The 18,639-nt window shown below is 39.6% G+C and overlaps 1 protein-coding gene across 2 annotated transcripts in view; it reads left to right on the plus strand.

Moving 5' to 3' along the window:
- plekha7b (pleckstrin homology domain containing, family A member 7b) overlaps window positions 1–18,639 on the plus strand; it is a 144,606-nt gene that overhangs the window by 96,590 nt on the left and 29,377 nt on the right. Inside the window, exons 28-29 of one of the 2 annotated variants that reach the window (XM_052562385.1) lie at window positions 929–1,045; window positions 15,946–16,193. In XM_052562385.1, the coding sequence (XP_052418345.1) occupies window positions 929–1,045; window positions 15,946–16,178 (350 nt within the window). In that variant the 3' untranslated portion in view covers window positions 16,179–16,193. Of the gene's footprint in view, window positions 1–928; window positions 1,046–15,945; window positions 16,194–18,639 lie in introns of those variants that run through there. The other variant, XM_052562386.1, reaches the window with a different exon arrangement.

The raw sequence follows: 18,639 nt of genomic DNA on the forward strand, positions 1-18,639 counted from the left end.
AGTACACATACATAACTTATTGTTAAACAATTTTCCGGCGCTAGAAAGCCAAACACTGTCCTTCTTTTTTGCTTTTTAAACGTCAGAGCAGAAACACAAAAGCTTTGTTGTTCTCGCGCAGGGACGCAACCTGACACCTTAATTAAACACAGCTTAACTTTGCTAGTTTTTCTCTCCTGAAATTGTGTCCAGTCTGTAAGAATAACCGGGTGTCTAATAATACATTCTTGTCTTAAGTGAGAGGGGGCTGTTTGAAAAACAATCCCCTTGGCTTGTCCCTCTGTTGGGGTGAAGTTGAGCCCGTAATGGCATTTTGTTTTGAGCAGTTGCTGTTAGCTGTTCCCTCATAAGGTAAGATGGCACTGGAGTCCAATGGAACATTTATAATTAGACTGCCAGTTCAGCACATTGTCCTGATTGCTATACAGGGATATGCTTCACTCAATAGAGATAGACTTATTCACTGCCTTTGAGAAAGGGTGTCTGTTGCCTTTTCCTTACGTTTATTTACTTATTCTCAAGTCATGCATTGAAAATACAAACCTTGATCACGTTTATAAATTCATCAAAATTTAAAAATAAATTTAACGTGTTATTTGCAAATACAATATTAAATGTGTGAACTTGTGAATATCCTATCTCTTTTATTATTAAGACTTCACAAATGAACGCATCCGTGTAAAAATTTTTTTTTTTTAAACTTCACGAGTCGCTGTTGAAAGTTTAAACGCTTTTCATTCAATCCTATTTTCCATGCACATGCTGGATGTTCCCGAATGCTTTTTTTTCTTTCTTGTTTCTGTGGACAGAAATTAGGTATGAATGAAGGTTTATGTGCAGTTTCATAGCCTATCACAGACAAACGCAGTTTCATTTTCCCTGCGATTAAAGCGTTTGAGATAATGACGATCTCTGTTGTTTTTTTTAGGTCTTTCTGCCCGTGGATTTGGGGAGGAACTCGTGGTTTTGTGCAAGCAAAGAGCACATCCTAACTGGATCCGGCGAGCAGATACCGACAGATCGCAGACGAACGCTTATGGTGCCAGTAAGTTAAGAGATTTGGATCTGTTCTGCGTTTTCTCACTTAAATTTGAATAGATCTTGACAGCTGTAATATATATTTTAACACATGAAATGTGTGAAGTTGAAGTCCATATTATTGTTTTTACTCATTTTTATAGGTCATCCAGATTAATTTTAATTTTAGATTATCCACAGTGTTGATAGTTCTCCTATTTAATTGAAGCATTGAATCTATTTATCTCGAAGTCTAAATTGTTACTGTGACTGTTGCAGAGAGTCAGTATGATACTTTAAGCAGTGACTGAGTGATTGTAATTTCATGCCACCAAATGCATTTAATTTAATCTTTAAATGCATTCATTTTTTGTGTGTGTGTGTGTGTTCTTTTGGATAAAACGGAATGATTTGTTGGTTCTTACATTTTTTAGGTAGGCTACATAATACAAGTCACACCTCCTTATTTGATTCTCATATTGTTATTATTATTATTATTATTATAATTCATTTTTTATTAATTGATGTATTTTTTGAATAAGGGAATATTTTTTCTCTGCATGCAGTTTATCGTAAGTTCAGCTGCATATGTGTATCTCTGTTTATGAAGGGACTTGTGATTGCTTCTTTGGAGACATTAATTACAAACTGGCATCAGTCGAATGCATTATCAGTCCTAAAATCTGGACAGTAAATGAACTTTGAATAATTCTCTTTCATGTGCCACAGTCTGTTGTTTCCAGAGGTTGCCTGCCATATGTTTTAGTACTTGTGAAATATTGTCTCAGATTTCCCTACCAGCAATTTTGAATTGTTATCTGTTTTCAGTGGTTTTAAACAGCTCTGGCATTTATTTATTTTGTTATTGCAAAGGTTTATTATTTACAGTTTTGATTACCTAATTTGACTTATCGTTTCTTACTTTAGTACAGTAATACATCTGTAATGTTTAAATGATGTTTATGGATCTTAAGTGGATGTATATCTGGAAAATAGAGTGAGAGAAAGTGTAGCGATCACATTCTTATCAGACACAATGTTCGATTTCAAAACGATGTTTCATCTTATTAATTCATAGCAGTAGTTTTCATTTTTGTAATGTATTATATTTAGTATTTGGTGGAAAGGAGCAGGTTGAGGATAGTGTTAGATGCTCAGGTGTAAATCTCGCCTGGCTGTGTCTTGTATTGGAGGGGTTAGAACAGTGCCAGCAGAATCCTAATGATAAACAACACTGGAGGTAAACAACAGCAGGCCTGGTAAAGGTAAGCAGCACGCCAGCCGTAGGGGAGGAATGCATGAGGAGGAAATGTGGCAGCACATGTTGTGACATCTGTCTTTATAAGTGTTAGCTAATTTGCTGTGGAATATTTCAACAATGATCAAAACCGATGGCAACATGTTTATTAGAAGGCTTTTTTTTCCCCTTTTGTGGCAGAATCTCTCAAGTTTCTGGAATGTGTTATTGAAGCTTTGCTGCACTTTTAATTATAGTAAGTTTAGGCCACTAATTAGCAAAGTGAGGAAGACATAAGAAAGGTAGCTTTCTTGTAGGTGATTTTCAGATTCTGAATGACGGTACATAAGGCTTGATTTTTATTATTATTTGTAATTTTTTGCAAGCATTACTTTCATAACTGGTTGTGTTTGTACACATGATGTTGGAATGCATGCAGTACACACGCAGCTTTTTCTCGCAGCCGTCCGCTGCATTCCTACAGAATGACAGATCCATTGTCATCAATGAAGCTGGCATGCTGACAGCTGCTCCAGATCCCCAGGGCACCCATCTTCTATGATTTAATGATTTACATAGGCAGGAATGCTGACCCTGGACACACACCGAAATCAAATCAAAGCTGTAACAATCAAATGACAGATAGTAAATAAATAGATTTGTAGTCTTGTGAAGACCTTTAACATTAGGACTTAAGTATTTCTTTCATCCAGCACAAGTACAAATTATCCAACCTATACTTATCTGTGGCTTAACAACACGCCCAAATTGCAGTCTTGTGTCTGAAAAAAAGATAGTGAAGCTATAGCTCAGGAGTCCTTGCGAAATGCCAATACAGATGGCCGTGTCTTTCAGCGACAATCCACGCTGAAAATGCCTTTTTCTCTCACAATGTCTTATGCAACCTCAGGTCTAGAGATTACAATCATGTGAGAATCAAAAAATTGAAGATGTCTTTGATGTCTTGGTCACTCTTTGTTAACGAAGGGCATGCTTTTTGCCCACTACTGAAAACACATGTTCACATACGGCCTGTGCTGCACAATAAAGCGGAGACACAGATGCTTTTCACTCTGAAATATTACTAAATGCTTTCTTTTCTCACAACATTTGCCTGATAACAGGATGTGCTAACACAATATAGAGCTGCTCTTTGAATGTTTCCCATCAATACACACCATTGCTCGAATCAAAATGTCTTGAACTTGATGTAGCGTGACACTTTATGTGAAATTAGGTACATGACAAATATACCTTTGACAATATTGAATATTTTTTTTCCACCGTTCTATCTCCTATAGCTCTTTTATGAGCACGCATGAATATGTAAATTTAATGCTAGGGATCTCTGGGAGCGTGAGGTTGTTGACACTGGCTTTATTGGTGGTTATAATCAGCATTATCAGGTCTAGGCTCTGGTGTGGCATATTGTTGTTGTTTAGATTTTTTTTTTCAAATCAGAAGAAGATTTCTGCGGTGCAGAGGAAGATTCTGAGTCCATTTCCATTTCAAAGGGGTTTGCTGTGCTTGCTGGCAGTAATTAAAATGCAGTGGTTTGGAGCCTGTATACACACACGCGCTCTGGGGTGGAGGGTTTGCTGGGAGAGAGCGAGCGCGGGGAACCGTGTGCAGGCGGTTGACTCCTGCATGCGTCTCCAAATGCACTTATAATTTTGTACAAATGTTTATGCCAGTCCGTGCTCTTTTGCGGAGAGCTTGTCTCCTGGCCAAAACCATTTCAAGACAAAGTTAGTTTGCTTTTTCCTTAACCTTCTTGTTGTGGCCTCCTCTCTCTCCCTCTCGCTCGCTACAGCTGCTCTCTGACATACAGGCTTTGGCACATGTTTAACCTTTAATTGGTGCATGAATAAATAATGAGAATAAATCTTTTGATATGGACTCTGGACTAGTCCTTTCTCTGCTCGCGATTGTTCTTGCTTTTTTCATCCTCAAACTAGTTAGTAGCAAATATTGCTGAATGGTGGATCAGTTGTTTTGTGTTTAAAAAAGATTTTTTTTTGTTTTGAGAAGGAATTCACTATTGCAATTGCTGAAAGGTCTGTATGATGTGTTTTATAGGCATCGTAAAAATAACTGGAAAGTCGATGATTTTGCATTGGCATCTTGTTAATTTTTTGTTATTAATACGAAGAGCTCTGAGCACAGGTGATGATTTCATCTGGTTTATTGGGGTATGAATGACATGAATTGATGAGCAGATTTAAAAATCATTAAATTGTTATAATTGAGATTTAGTAACTTCCTGTGACGTTTTCGTCTGAAACTTTAGCTTTTAAAACCAAGTAAATCTTTTTGTTCAGATCATAAATTTCATATTGCATCATCTTATAGTGAAAGTGTACTGTGTTAGCTAAATCATTGTCAAACACAGATTAAGGGAATCAGGCTCTGATTGGGAGCTAGCTGGGGTTTTTTTTTAGCACAGGATTTGTGATAATCCCGGCCTTTCGTAGTAGCGAATAATTGATCATTAACCTAAGATGCTATGTTTTCCATTACAAAGGGATCTGTATGACCCCCAGCAGAAGACTCCGCCCACTTAGAATGCCTTGCCGTTAGATCAAATGTGAGCAAGAAAGATCAAGCTGTCAAATTACCCTCTACCTTACTCTTTAGTACACATGTGCTCAAAAAGATTAAAGGTTGTGTCTGAAATTAGTGTTTATTTCAATCATATATAGATATAGATTGTGTTAAAGAATTATCCACCCTGAAGTTCAGAGCAGAATTGCTGTCAAGGCAAAAAGGCCTTTGAATTCTCGTGGACTTTTCTGTTTTGTGAAAGAAAGCCCAATGCTGTCTTCTTAAACGGTATTGTAATCACTTAAGCACTGATTTTGTGATAATAAGGATCTTCTAGAAAGAAGGTAGCTAATTGCAGACTCATTATGCTAGTTTATAGGACATCTGAAAGTCTGGAAAATTACATGGAAAAATTAGATGGCAAAATCACATCTCCCACAGTTATTTTGTGTGTGTATGTATGGAAACTCAAGATGCATAAAGCCAGAAGCAAATTAAAGTGACAAAGGAGGTTGGTAAGGAATTTTGTGGCTATGTGTCTGACCGTAGTTCAGCTGGAGTATTTCTGAAACCAGCCTCTTTTGTTTCCTTATTCTGCGATTATGTGCAGCCGCTCACAGTTTTAAAGGCTCTCTGCCGTTGATGTACATGTGCGTCACAAGAAAATGGCTTCGGCAGACCAAACCGCAAGTGTTCTCTCTCTCTCTCACACACACACGCTCACTTATCTCCTTCTCTCTTTCTTTCTGAAGAAGTGAAAGGCGCTACTACCTGACTGTCAGTGGAATAAGATGTAGTGCAGCAGCGAACAGACAGACTGTGAGAAAGCACTTGACTACCGTTATGGATGTGTCCATGAACAGCCTTTGATGACGGGTCAAGTAGTGACAGCAGCTAATGTGATGAGAGAGTGTGTGTGTCTGTGTGTTCGCGTGATCTGCCATTCTTGCCTTTACAGTTTAGAGAGTTGCCTGTCTGAGTGGTCTCCACGTGAAGGGACGCAGCAGCTAATGATGTCATGATGTCTTAATTCAGAGATGTGGCTGTGGAGCTAGGTGTCTCTGCTCAGAACTGCATGGAGTGGGAGGAGGGTTTCAGATGATCCTATAGGGGTCATGGAACCGCCGGCTTAAAGTTTTGTCACATTTACAGTAATTTCAGCAATAATCTGGGTTCTGCTGTATTTTATACCACAGAATTCCCCACACAGATGTCATTGTTTTTTTTTTCTTGTGACAGTAGACAATGGACCATTTTTGCCTATAAACTTTTGTGGAAATTTTAGTACTGTGACCACACCTTAAAGAGATCACCCACTTGTCTGAAGTTTAAAATCATTGGTTACCCGTAAGTCAGTCACATAACGTTTGGTTATGACGTGTGTTATTCGCCGGCTCAGCCGCCTCGAACTTCCACTGTAAACACAGGAATGCTGCGAAAAACAAAACCATTGAGCAAGTTTTGCTTCCTCCTTAACCTGATCCTGCATGAGAGCAACCAATGGGGACACAATCACAACTATTGCCTTACTGGACTTTGGCCGCCTCAGTTTCTCGCTGACGATTGGTAACAGTTGATAAATTTAACTTTTCCCTGTCGCGAGTAGGGCCACAACATCACCCCCTTTCAAAATGTGAAACAAAAACTCTCCCAATAGCATCCCGTGTCTCCATGTCTGCTGTTGTTTTCGATTTCCCTAACCTAAACTACAATCTTAAATTTGGCGCTTAGCGTCTACGTCACGGCTCTCAGCCCGCTCTCTGTTCGTTGATTGGCCGGCTGTTTTGGAGCCGGAGGAAAACTGGGAGATGGTTTGCTATCTCAGACTGAGTAAAGAAGCGAACTGAAATTGAGCGGAAGTACATAGTCTGACGTAGTCAGGCTAATCGTCACTAGCCGCAGGGTTTCATTTGGTTTTGTTTGTGTATGTTTTTTTTTTAACTTTCAAAGCCGTGATGCCCATTTACTTCTATTATATGACTGACAGACTGTAACGGTTTGAGTTAAAAATCTCAGTTTGTTTGTGTATGTTTTTTTTTTTTACTTTCAAAGCCGTGATGCCCATTTACTTCTATTATATGACTGACAGACTGTAACAGTTTGAGTTAAAAATCTCAGTTTGTGTTCTACTGAAGATAAGATAAGCAGATAAACATAACTTTTTCATTTTTGGTTGAACTATCCCTTTAATGACAAAATCTTAACAAAGTAGTATGAATTTACTAGATTTTGCACTCTATTTAGTTCTATTCATTTTATCTTCTGTTTAAGGCTTAGTGAACTCAGACTTGAAAAATTATGTAGTGCAAAAAAAGTAATTTGAACTTCATATATGGAACTGAAGTAATTTTTATTTAACTTAGTGTGGCTTCATTTATATCCTGCAGTATATTCAAAGTGAAGTCTTTTCTCTTCCGCTCTCTCTCTTTTTGGCTTTGCCAGGATATATTAACCACACCAAAGTGAAAACACCAGGCTGGAAAAAGTGAATATTTTTTTGTGGAGGAGTGGAAAACAAATTTGAAATTGAATTAAAAAATGACTCTCTTTTTCATTAGTTTGTCATTTTAAATCTTTGGGCAAGAAGGGCTATGAACATAATTTAAGTCCTAATTTTTCTTATGAGTAATCTCCAATGTCAAAGGGCTTTGTCAGAGAGCTGTCTATAGCTAAAGCCAAGTCAAGCTGAATAAATGAACTCTAATGTGGTAATCTTTTTTTTTTTACATATAGGATGGCAGAAATCTGTTAGAATAATGGAGAAAATCTTGCGCTTTTGCCTCCCATGTATTTCCTTGGAGCCTCTTTGACATCTATCAGCATACCCGCACTGGCACACACAAAATCACTCATCGCAGGCCAGCGTTCAGGAACATACAGTCTCTACAAAACACTGGAATAAGGAACGATCCTGGCAGGTTTACAGTGCCACCACCCTTTTTCCACCGGCAGGCATGTCGTCCTGCAGCACTCCGTCACGGGCCTGCAGCTGAAAAGAGCTCACTCATAGCACAAGTTGTTTCTCTAGCAGGAAAGAAACTGAAACTATGACACAGGGCTAAACTAAACCCCCAGGGCCTGCCAGAATGCAAATGAGACATTTTCTCCACAACACTGGTCGTCCCAGAGCCAGATCTTTTTACCTCGTTCCATTTGGTACTGCAGCCGAGAGCTGCTCCCGCTGTTACCTTGAAAGCACTCTTCTCCTCCTGGACCTTTTTTTAGCAGCCTCTACTAATATAATGCTATTTTAATGTTATTTGAGCATTATATTAATATTTCAATGCGCCACATGTTGGTAATGTAGAGCATTGAGGCGCATGCGCACAAAGAGAATGCAAGCTTGAGCGATGATGGCGCACGAACGACTTGCGGTTGGGTGTCAGAGGGGAAGAATGTTTTCTGTCTCTGATTGGAGGTGGTACTTAGATGACAAGAAAGAGAAGTTGTAAGTGGGGAGGGAGTGGTGGAAGAAAGAAGCAAAAGATGGCTCTACTCTTCTTCACTGTTGCTAAATTTATTCCATCTGCAGGGTGGAGGAGTTTGGGCTGACTCCAGACCAGAGAGAGGCTTCTAATTAAATCGTCATCATTATCAACTTGTGGTCAACGATCATCCTCGAACGCTCGCTCTTCCAAGATGAACATGGAACCAGAGAAGCTTTTCCTTTAGTCCTTGTGTTGGACGGAATTAGAAGGCGAAAAACAGAATAGGAAAGTGCTACACAGGGCTGTTTCTCTTTTCTTTTCTTTCTTTTTTTTTTTGTTGGCGTACGGCGAAAAAAGGCACTCAGCCATTTCCACTCAGGTTTAAACAATTACTGCACATCAGAGCGAAGTAGAGGAATCTTAGTTGAGTCTGCTAGACTCATTGCATTCCCCTCGACTTGCCTGCTTTCAGGGGAAACATTAGCTGTAGCATTAGCATGTTCCAACCTGTAATAATTTCAATTAGAGCCGATGGGCGTGTTTGCCATATTTGGATCAGCACTGTTTAGGAAGTGCTCCTCTTAAGGGCTGACAGCTCTTAATACGGTATTCCAAGCATAGATATGTGAGTGACACTGAAGAGTGCGCTAAAATGCTTTATCAAATCATAATTACAGCCCCAGTGATTAAAGGGGAAGTGACTCTGATTAGAAGAGTTTCTGGGGACGTGGAAACGGGATGAATATTCAAATGGGAACGGCAAGGAGAAATATTATTTTGAGTTTAGTTTTTTTCTTCTCTCTCTCTAGAGTGAGGTATGTGTCTGCCTCTCTGCTGTGCAACCACAATGCTATGATATCATCTTTACCGCACATTTCATCTGGGCCCTTTCAGCTTTAGCTATTGGGCAGAAAATATGCATAGAGATATCGGCCCATTAATGTTCAGCCACTCTCTTAACCCTGTTATGCAGTGCTATTCACAACAGTAGATTTTTTTTTAAAATATATTTTTATATAGTTGTTTTGAAGACAAAAGTACATTAGGTTGTTTATTTAAATTCTTTAAAAAAGCAGTTAGTTACTGGGGTTGTACCTTCAATGTTAAATACTTTTTTTTGATAGTGCAAATTATACTTTGTATATATTACATATACTGAAGCCACAATTCAACTCTGTTTTTTATTATTAACTTAAGCTTTAAACTGAATATGTCAAGGGTAAATTTCTCCTCCTCTCTGGAGAGTCTGATTTAGTTCTGCCACTGTACAACGGCTGCTGAATATGAATGGGAGAAAACAAGGGAGGAATGGACAGAGTTTGACTCTTGTTTTCGTATTCTATCAGCTTGGCATGCAGAGGACTTTCAGAGCAAAATGGACTTGAATCTGCGAGGAATGTGAAGGGGAAAATGGCAAGGCCTTGTCCTCTGTCTCTTTCTCTTTCTCTCTTTCTTGCTCTCTCTCCACTCTGTTGCACTTGGAGAGCTCGATGAGTATCACACGTTTTTGTGAACTTGAAGGTATGCACTGTTTAAGCAAAGGAGATAAAGGAGCGTATTATTAGCAGCCGTCTTCAGCAGGCAGATTAGTATTGCTTGAGCCTTTCACCTCTGTGAGCCTCAAACACTGGCTGCCATGTGATAGCCTCTATTTTATAAATCATTTCAGCGAGTGTTCATAAAATGTAGGCTGTGAAATAGACAGCGAGAGCTTCACAATTTTACAATTTCACAAGCGACTTCCCTCTTAGAATGACAGTGGCTAACCTGACTATTACTGCTTTTGATTTCAGCAGGGCATGGTTTTGCGCTCTGTGAGCTATACATAAAAAAAAAAAAAAAAAAAAGCTTAGGGCCGACTCTGAATTTATGGCTAAATGCTGCTTATCTAGCAGCCTTTTCACAGACTTTAGAAAAGAGTCGTATTTTCACCTTCAAAAAATTCACGCCTGTGTTGTGGCGCACTTGAGCCTCGGCTCTGTTGTGAGCTGCACAAAATAGAAGCAGCACCGCATCGACTTTTACCTTATTACATACAGATGGGATTCTTTCAGCATGCACACACACATATGCCATGTAAACAGCAGCGGAGTGCAGATGTTTCAGGTGAAGGCTAATTTCTATGTTCTAATTATCTACATTTCTTTGAGTTCCTCATCTTGCGAGCGCTAATCAAGTCGACCCTGCACACAAATCTCGAGAAAGCTAGAACAGAAGGTGCAGGAGTCAATCATGTGTTTAGCTTGTGTCTTCTTGTATTCACATCGCACCCCTAGGCTTAAACACCTTCCCACATGCCTCCTCGGTTCCCCACATTTATTTATTTACGTTTCCGCTTTCCTCTGAATTCACCCTTCGAAAGCCCAGTAGGGAGGGAAAATTTACATTTGCTACATAATCTAAGAAACACTTGAAAATAGTGTGCGGCGAACAGTAGTGGTGGTGGAAGCCTCCTGATATTTTCATTGGAGCGTTGTCAGCTTTTCTAGAGAATAATATGAACCATGTGTCCCGCCAGCGAGAGAAAATTAGAGACCGTTCATGTGACCCACCTGTCGTGCTTTCAGCGCTGATAATATTAACCTCACGTCGCCATCATCGGCTAACAGAGCTGAAGAGCATGTGTGTATCAACACCAGGGGAGCTTCTCATCTTGCTAGATTCCCAGCACCTGCGTTTGACACACATTCACGGAGCTTTGAGTAAAAGACTGTTTCTCATAAGAGAAACAGATCCCACAAATGCACATGGTCGTGGTGGTAGTTTTTCCTTTCTATTGTCTGTTGTTTTGATCTTTGGTGTTCCTCAACGTTCCTCAGGTTTCATGTGGTCTGTGCCATGCTGTAATAGGTTCCTTGGGCATGATTGGAATATAATAACAATTTTACAGTGTTTCTTTTACCCCCCCTACTTGCTGAGAAAATGCAAAACGTGCACGAGCACCACAGGGCATATGGTTGGAACCGTGATGTCAGTTGTTATTGCTGGATACGTAGGATAGGAAAAGTTGGATTATTTTCCAAAAATCCACTGTGCAAGGAGCATTATGTCACAAAGGCGACATTGTAGCCAGTTGGGTGTGTTGCAGTGTGGGTTCGTGTATGTGCGTTTTTGTGTGCGCCCAGCTTGCTTTCTAATTCTATACATTGTCCAACCGCTGTCAAGTACACGCTTGATGTGCCTCACCGCACTCCCGTGCTAAAATCAATGGAAACTGCTCCATATATCGGCTTCATAATGGAAAAAATATGTATAATACGCCACACACTATGCCTGTCCATTTTTGGACTTCATAGACACTAATGTAGAGTGTCCCTTTGAAGTGATAGTTTACCCCCCACAAAAGTTCTTAAAAGTTAATTTAATTTAATACAAATTTTCTCTTACAAAGAAAGTGAATCCAGTCCAAAACAACACAAAATCTTACCTTGGGTTTTTCAGATGAAAAAAAAATAATGACGAGGCACGTAATTGTTGACGAGAGGGCACAGAAAGAGGAATAATAATCTCACCCTTTGACTTGCTGCACTGGTCATGTGACCTGTAATTTCGCCAAGCCCCCCCACTATCTCTGGAACAGAGTGGATTTCTTTAAAGCAGTCCTCCATCAGCGGTGTACTCCTGCCTGATTGCCTCGTGCAGAATAAGAGCATCATGGGAAAGGACGTGCATCTAATAGCTAACTGAAGAACTACGCATCTCTTGTTTTTCACTAATTGAATTCTGCACTAATATATGCTGGCAGGAGCCCTTACCTTGTTTGACTTATTTATTGCCTGACTGGAGAGGTAATTTGACCTCCTCATTTCAAAGACTCTGTTTTTTCCTGGAGCAAAAAAAAAAAGAGTGTTAAACTCAATTACACCACCGATCAGTGACTCAAACACTACATTTGTTTTCTCCGAGGGGGGGAAGAAGGGAACCGCCGAGAAGAGAGAGGAGCTCTCTTTCTCCCTCTCTCTCTCTCTCTCTCTCTCTCGTACAGTCTGAGAAGCTCTAGCTTATAGTGGAGACCGCGAAGAGCGACTCCCAGTCCTGTCAGCTGAGATTTGTGTTCATATTTTAAATTATTTTCCTCTCTAAAAAATTAAGAACGAAAAAAAATTCTCAAGCCAACATTTTTTTTTTTTTGTAATTAATGGATTTCTTTGCATATGCTTAGTGATTGTAGATTTTGAGGTGATTTTTAAAAGGTGGTTAATAAGGTTTTTTTTAAGAAAAAAAAAATGAAAACGATTTTCTTAGTGTTGAAGATTTACATCTATGCTGACATTCTTGCTGTAAGACTTTGTAAAAGAGAAAATGTATGCAAAAATGAAAAGCGTTATGAATTATTTTATCTTCTCCATTGAACAGATCCCCCATTGAACTATATCAAACATAGTTTGAGCAGGAATTTGATCATGCTCTTGAACTTTAAGATGTAAATTAAAAGTAAAGAAAAGCAGATTTTTTGTCTTTATTTTTACTCTTACCTTTGCTCTGCCTGAGAAAACACGGCAGAATGCTTCTGGATTTTCATGAAGCCACCAGTCAAAACCCTAGAGCACAATTTGCTCCTCCCTGCTTGCTGGTAAAAGAATTAAAAGTGAATTTGTGCATGAAGAATGCAAGTTCCGATGAGTCGTAACCTCTTTTTTGTTATTTCATCATTCATATCGAGACCTGAAATATTTTTCAGATTTAACATACCACAAAAGCCACCCTTGGGGAACCAAGGCCTCTCTTGGCATACTTAACTAAGGTTTCTGAAGGAGAGTACTGCACATAATTCCTTTTTCTTCATCTGTGTTCTTGACCACATCTCTTCATTAAAATGGTCTCTGTTCATTCACAGAGAATGCGAACCGTGAAGATTTCAATTCAATTGCTAATGTAATATTTGAAAAATGGGACTTTGCCGTACACACACACCTGCATCTGAACAAGAACAACACAAATAATTTGCACCTAACCGCCGGGCCTGTTTGTAACCTGATCTTTTCTGGATCGATTGATTCCATTCTGGTTTAATTCACCATATGATTGACTTTCAGCACGACTTACCGTAGGAAAAATATCCCTGTACAGACTGCGGCCTTAAATAGTGCAGTAATTTGAATACAGATGCTTGCTGCTTAGACCTTGTCACTGGAAATGACTCCGAGTCAGGAGACAATTGCAGGTTGATTATGTTGCCACTGACAGAAGTTGCAGGTTCTTTGTGCATCAGACATATTTGCATTTAAATGCTTATTGTAGGCAGCCGGAGCATAGCCACTCTGATTGTCTACACGACCTGTCTTTTTATATTTGTCTGAAAAACAAAATCAAATGAATTGCAATGAGGATAATCTGTATGGGAATAATTTGTTTTCAATGGCAGGAAGCACATTTATCAATGCGGCAGCATTTGTTGACTTGTTTTCAGGCTTTAGTTATCAGTCCCATTTAAGTATTTCATCTCTGTTTTGTTTTATGAGTACGATTTGATCAGCATCTGCATAATTCATCTTATTTTTTTATTTTTCTTGTCTTTATCAGCTGTGGCTGTGCAGATATTTCAATTATTTATTCTTTATATTGTAATTTCAATCAACAGAATTTTAAATTACATTTTATTTGGGTGAATTGCATACGATTTGGTTAGACATCCAAAACTAACCTGAGAACTGTTTCTAAAATACTTTATTCAATACTTTATTTTAGGCATAAATCTAGATAATGATCTTAAAAATGCTGTTTTGAATAAATGATGTCAATTTATTAGAATATGCTTTTCCCATGATAATCTACTAAACTGTCACTGCAGGTTCAAATATTTCTGGATTACGCTTCATGGGAGTCAGTGAATGTTCAAACATTCAGCAATCGTCTGTGTTATTCCACAAACTTGACCTGTGTGTGCGAGCCTCATGCCTTTATCCGCGTATATGTTTCTTATGTCCATTGTGTGCGTATTATACCATAAAAGTGTGTGTGCGTGTGAGGCAGGTGTGTGTGTGTGTGTGTGTGTGTGTACATGTGCTCCTGCTGCTTCAGGTTCTGGGTTCTTTGTCCTGTTGCACTCAGCATGTCTGCCTCCTCAGGAGAGCCAGGGCTCTCTCTCGTCTGGCCACACAAAGGCACTGCCTTTCTTTGAGGTGTTAAAAACTTCCATTTATGCATTCCCTGGACAAAAAGCTCCCGGACCCATTTTCGAGGCCATTGGCAACACAGGCAGACATTGTGGCCACGCTTCTTCGGCACTCATTTCACAGATTCTAAAACCGGTATGTGGTGAACAGGATTTCAGCAGCTAAAATGCCCCGTGAGAGCATGGGCGATAAGAGAGCGAGAGAGAGAGAGAACGGCCAGCAGCCCCGTAAACTAGAAGATGAGACCAGGAGAATAAACACATTACCTGGGAAAGAGAGAAAGAGAAGCAGACTTGTTTCCATAACCCAACTCAATAGTAGGGACGGATAAATAGGGGGAGAAAAAAAGTGCTTTGTGTCATGGCTAGGGAATAAACTGCATCGACTGACGTCAAATCGATGATAAAAAAGAAAAGTGAGTCTCTCACTTTTGCTGCAATTGCATTCTAATCATTTACTGAAATGTGTGTAGTCTGCTTCGCAGAGAACCGGTGAGAGTATATTTTACCAGCTGGGACTTGAATTCCTCTCGGGGTGGATTTGAGGCCTGTGGATGCCGGTCAACCCTTTCTTCCCCTAATACGGACTTTCGTTGTTGTTATTTCACAGCAGAGTAAATCACATGAAATGTATCTCCACTGTCGGACATGAAAGTCTGGCTTGGCCGCAGTGCTGTCTGCAAGTCCAAGGAGAGATGTTTGATTTAAAAACCTCCCCCATCCACGATGGAAGTCGTGAAATGCGCTTTATAAACACCCTCGGCTGTAAGCAGGCCGTCTTAAGTGAAGCATGTGGACATTCAAAGAGGGGGATGAAATGAAAAAAAATGAATGAATAGAATGAAAAAAAGTCTTATTTTATTCCTGTGGAAGAAAGTTGGTTTCTTTGGATCCACAGTTTTCTGTGAATCCCACTTATGGGTTCATTATTGCTCATCTGTGGACCTGAAACAATCCAGATTGAAGAATTAGAAGTGTGTATCAGTTTGAATTTGAACTGAACTGGCCACATGCCACAGGAAATTGAATTGGGACTTGAATTGAAATCAAATTTCATTGGCATTGGGTCGGGTTAAGGGGTCTTGAACATGGTCAAACATAATAAAGCATTCATATGTGCCTATAAATACTAATAAACAGCCAATATGCTATTTTATTATGCATGCTAGTAAGCAACTAGTTAATAGTGAGAATTGGACCTTAAAATAAAATGATACCAATATAATTAATCATATTAAATATTAAGTTTTGGTAAACAGAATTTCTATAGGTGGTATTTCATATTTATCTACTGTACTGTATATTCTATCTTCTTATCTATTCTTCTCTCTAAAAACCTTTCAAATGTTTATTTGTCAGCTTTTGTCAAGTTAAAAATTATAGTTACAGTACATGAATTTCTTTGAATTACAGTTACTTTTACATTTCACTGCTGTACTTTATTTACATTTAAAATGCAATTCTGCATCCTGTTTGCCACCTCAGCTCAAATTTAATTCAAATTCAGGAATTGAATTGGAATTGAAAGGACACTCTCAATTCACAGCCCTTACATCTGTACTTGTACATCTGTACTATCTGGTTCCGTGCTTTTACACCTGCAGATCTGTCAGCTGTGTGCACACACTACTTGATTTTTGTCAGAGGGAATATTGGATCTGACAAAAACACCACTTTACCTCTTTTGCTCTTCCGCCCACTGCTGGGTGTGAGTGGCCCGTCTATCGGCTCTGTTCTGCTTTATTTTCAACCCACCCCCACCTCTTCTCCCATCAGTGGTCCTGCTGTTAGTACAGAGATAACCTGTCCTCTACCAGGTAAGAGACCGTCCTGCTGATGGGGGATATTGCCTCTTTTGTCCCAATAACTACTTCCCCTAAATCCCCTCTTAACATGTTCTGGACTGGGGGAAATAGGACATTTAAAGCGATTTTATTTTTTGCAGGTTGCTGGGTCAGAAGAAAGCTAAGGCAAAGTCGATGCAAATGAAAACGTTCCCTCCTTAGGAGAGTGCAGCATGTCCACGCTCAGAAAGATGAAGGATTTCATCTATATTTGACCCATGGGAACCACTTTGCCTTAGAGTTCAGCCTCTTAAAGGTCTCTTATCAGTACACATTAACAGCGTATTATGTAAAGCACGCTACTGTACTTCTCCCACTTTTGCAAATATATTTAAAACAAGCTGCCTGCATCTGCTGTGCAAGAGCAAGGCTTCTAATCGAGGTTAGTCACTGATTCCCAACTCTTGTCATATGACAGTCAAAGACACAGCGCTGTTATGCAGAGGATTGATTAAATCAGCCGAACCAACTGCAGATGAACACATGCCTGGAATTTGAAGTCTCATTGGATTTGTGAAAGGACTTTTCTTCTTGAATAAAATGTAAAGAAGGTATATCACTGGCTAAGGGCAAAGGTAACATTCCCACTCTTGTTTTATTAACTTGTGAATGGTTGAACGAAGGAGAATGGAGGTCTTTGGAGCATCAGTTACTCTTACGTCATGTCATGTGTGTGTATCCATTGGCTTGTGCTCTTGGAGTCAGTTTGTGCTAGTGTGTTTGTTGGAGGGTCTAGCTGGAGTCACTGTCATGGTCGATGGATTGGCCTCACCGACACGAGCTTTAAGCACCCCACTTAACCTCTCTGAAATATTCAGCGCATTTGAAAATAAAATCTGTTTTCATTTAAACAGCTCGATTCTTTATCCGATGCACTATGGCTGAAGGTTGTTTCGCAGGAAAACCTATCATTAATTTTTGGGGTGCCCCCTAGTCTGTCCTCATGGGGTTTAATGGGCTTTAGCTTCTCGTCTAGTAATTTGCCAAGACGCTCGGCTACTCGAACAGTTCTTCCTTTCTTCATCTCTCTTTATTTCAGCTCCCATTTGCACAACCACAGCTACTTCATCACTGCAGTCGTTGTCAAGAAGAGAGAGAAAAAAAAACAGAGCTCAACATGTGAGAAAGCCGCAGTGGTAATTGTGGACACAATGAATCAGTAATAAAACTGTTGGGTGACTAATAAAAACAGGCTGGTGCTGATTGGAACCCCTTTTAATGAATTCATGATCACCCATTTAGAAACGGCAGTGAAGTCCTGTTTAATCCAGCTCTGCTTTACACTACAGTGGACTGCCACAGTCTTTTATATCATTGTCATCTTCTTCTCAATGACAAGGGCTTTTTTTTCATCCAAACAAGCTTAAATAAAGCATGATTATAAAATTGCACCATTTTCCATCATACAAGCTTGTTACTTTTTTTTATAATTTAGCATCAAGTTATAATTAAATTAAATTATAATTAAATAAATTACTTTTCTTTTTTTGCCCTCTGCTATGAAAACATTCCTGTATTTATTCAAGCGTAACAGGTATTAGTCCAATGTTGTGTGGCTCACAAAGAGGAAAGCGTTTAAAGAATTACCACTGCTGTTAAGGGTTTGTGTGTTAGTGAGGCACGAAAGAGAGCTGGCACGAACTCTGTGAGAGATGTATGTGAGCGTGTACACACAAATGCACACTGTGTGTGTGTGTGCGGTGTGAACTAGGAGGCAGTCAGGCCTGTGGCATGGTCCTTTGAGAACGTGGAATAGACTGTCAGCTCAGAGGTGCTATTAAGATGACAACAGCTTTCCATTCACACGAGGGTCAGACCTCCTGCCTCTTTTCTCCCATTGTCACCTTCAGCTTCAAGGTTGCCACATTCAGATCCATTGGAGACCAAAGATCTCTCAGTTTATTCTATTAACCCACCCTCCCACACAGCCATTTACTTGGTCTATGCATTTGACTTAGATCTCCGACGCTTGCATGGGAAGCCAAGGCAGATTTCTGTGCTAGCAGAGATGGCTCAAATTGCAGCCGGATCAATTAGCTGTGACCTCAAACCCCTGTGTCCTTGTTTAATTGGTGATGCCGAGCCAGGCTAATTGTATAAATCAGCTGGTAATGAGATTCCTGCTTGTTGTGAAAAACAGAATAATGTGGAGAAATGAACATCCGTGAGGTTTGTGCACAACTCTTCCTCTCTCTCTTCCGTCACATGCAGGGGAGGCGTAATGCTACACATATGGATGGTCGGATAATGGTGAAATTGGGTGTTGTTGGTGGTTTTGGTGCACCGTCTGTTTGTTTGTGTTTCCTTGGTGGTGCCGCCGTTGCTGGAGGACCTCAGAAGACCTGCTAGAACTAGCAGTGCGTGTAACTAAATAAATCATTAGTGCTCTGCAGAGAGAGGAATTAGGGATAACAAGTGCTTTGTATGAAAGCCATTTATTAGTTGAATCAAACA

This window comes from Carassius gibelio, chromosome B7 (genome assembly GCF_023724105.1).
Source record: "Carassius gibelio isolate Cgi1373 ecotype wild population from Czech Republic chromosome B7, carGib1.2-hapl.c, whole genome shotgun sequence".
NCBI classification, from domain to species: Eukaryota; Metazoa; Chordata; class Actinopteri; order Cypriniformes; family Cyprinidae; genus Carassius; species Carassius gibelio.